This window comes from Octodon degus, unplaced genomic scaffold (assembly GCF_000260255.1).
Source record: "Octodon degus isolate 3935 unplaced genomic scaffold, OctDeg1.0 scaffold00230, whole genome shotgun sequence".
NCBI lineage: Eukaryota > Metazoa > Chordata > Mammalia > Rodentia > Octodontidae > Octodon > Octodon degus.
The window spans coordinates 538,042-540,264 of NW_004524806.1; the positions used below are offsets into that span (position 1 = coordinate 538,042).

The window sequence follows — 2,223 nt, forward strand, 5'->3', positions numbered from 1 at the left end:
GTACATTTCTGCTGAAAGTATCAGCAGCAGAAATGATAATTCTTTTAGGAAATTAGCAGGACTGAAAGACAAGGTTACATCAAATAATCAGTGATATCCTAAAAACAAAGTACCATGAAATCTGGGTCCAAAGATACTAGAATATTCATGCATATATATGTACATGCATACATACATACATACATACATACATATATACATACAACCTAAGAGCTTTTAAGAAAATTTAAGAACACAACACAAAAGGCAAAAGAAAAAATATTCACTAAAATCCTAGCAGAAAAATTTCCAAGTCAATGGAAATAACTTAACATTCAAGAAAGATCCAGGTTTGGTGGCACATATGTGAAATCCCAGAATATGGGAGCTTGAGGCAGCAAGATCATTTTGAGTTTGAGACCAGCTTGAGCTACAAAGTGAGCTGAAGTTCAGCCTGAACTGAATAGCAAGACCCTGTAGAAAAACAATACAGTAAAAACATTCAGGAAATATCCTTCAACAATGATATGCAGTGTGTAGTCTTCACTCTCTACCAAAATACTCAGGTTTATTAAGAAACAAAATCTAATTTTGTTGTCTGCAAAAGACATAGCTCATCTTAAAAGAAATATATGAAATGAAAATGAGAAGATAGGAAACGATTTTCCATGCAACAGGAGCCCAAAATTCAATAAGAATAGCTATCCTATTTTCAGACAAAGTGAACTTTAAGGAAAAAGTAATCAGAAGAGAGAAAAGGATCACTAAATAATAGTAAAAAAATTCTAACTCCCCAAATTATTCTATTGTTTCAAAATATTTTAAGATAAATACTAATTGTTTCATTTATGCTACTAGCTTTTTTGTTCATTTTCAAAAAAGTTTCATCCTTTTATTTGTTTCCTCTTTGTAAGAAAGAAACATTTTTCCTTATGACTTGTACTCTGAGTAATAAATAGACATTCTTTGGAGACCATGATGCACACTACATTAATCATTGACACTCAGCAACTATCTCATTATGAAATTTTATTTCTTTTGAAAGTAAGAAATATTTTTACTTCTATAGAAACACTTACGTTGAACCTCAGGAGCTTCACTGAGCTGCTTGGGAGGGCCAAGACTCTGCTCCTCATCCCACCCAACTATGGCAGGAGCAGCAGTGAGCCCTGGGGAACCTCAGGAGCTTCAGAGAGCTACTTACGAGGGAAAAGACTCTGCATCCCACCAGCTGACCATTTCGGGAACAATGTTGAGCCTCAGAAAAACTCAGAATCTTTGAAATTGTCAAAACAGTGGAGCAAAATGCAATCTTAGGCCTTCATCCCACCCAGGGCAAGTCAAGAATATATCAACACACAACAACTTGCAAGTCACACACCTGAAATTTCTGAAATGATAAAAATTAAAGCAAAGAAACAACTCAATTAGGCTATAGAAGAAAACAGATTAGACCCATCCTCATCCTGAAGTCTGCTGGGGAGACCTGGTAGGCTAGCTCCATCTTTCCTCACCTTCACTGGAGTTGCTCTGAGTCCTGGCTGTCCATGCTCACCTGTAATACTGCTCGCAAGACCTGGTGGGCCTTTCATGGCCACCCACTTCATATTTTCTGGGACCCAGCCGATCCTGGCCACATATCCTTTCCCAGGGAGAATGCTTCATGGACCTGAAACTAGATGTCTGGAAGACTGCCATGGGGACCTACAAGAGCTTTGGTGAGCCCTACTTTGTGCCAACCCACCATCAAAAGAGCTTTACAGAACCTCAATTTGCACACATCATCATAGATAATTCTTGAGCTGAGGATTGCCCCCACACACAACAAAGAAGTCATATTCAGCCCCTCAAAGTGGGAGCTTTGGAGAGCCTACTCAGCTCTCCCACTTCCCTGACAGCCTTGCTAAGCCAAGACCCACCCTCCTACCATCACTGCAGTGTCAGAGAGAACATTGTGAGGTTCAAAAATGAAAAAGAACGGAAGGAAAAACTCAATGTGAAAGCAAGAACTTGAGGATTAGTTAATGAAGAGAGGCAGGGAAAAAAGCTAGAAAACATGACAGGAGCAAAGTCATATATTTATATGCATGAAACGGGTAAGGCAATGGTACTGAGAATCTTCAGCATGTTTTTTGAAAATAGCAGTTAATTGGTAGGTTTCTCACCCTGACTGTATATGCTGATACCTGTGAACTAAGCAACTGCACTGAAGAAAGCAATGTGTAGTGGTAGGGTCATTCTTGG

At 38.7% G+C, this 2,223-nt stretch overlaps 1 protein-coding gene across 1 annotated transcript in view; it reads left to right on the top strand.

Annotated features, from left to right (window-relative positions):
- LOC101561781 (solute carrier family 5 member 4-like) overlaps window positions 1-1,993 on the top strand; it is a 134,560-nt gene extending 132,567 nt beyond the window's left edge. The window contains exon 14 of the mRNA XM_004645553.1: window positions 1,878-1,993. Coding sequence (XP_004645610.1) covers window positions 1,878-1,993 — 116 coding nt within the window. The remainder of the gene's footprint in view (window positions 1-1,877) is intronic.
- Window positions 1,994-2,223: the final 230 nt, after the last annotated feature.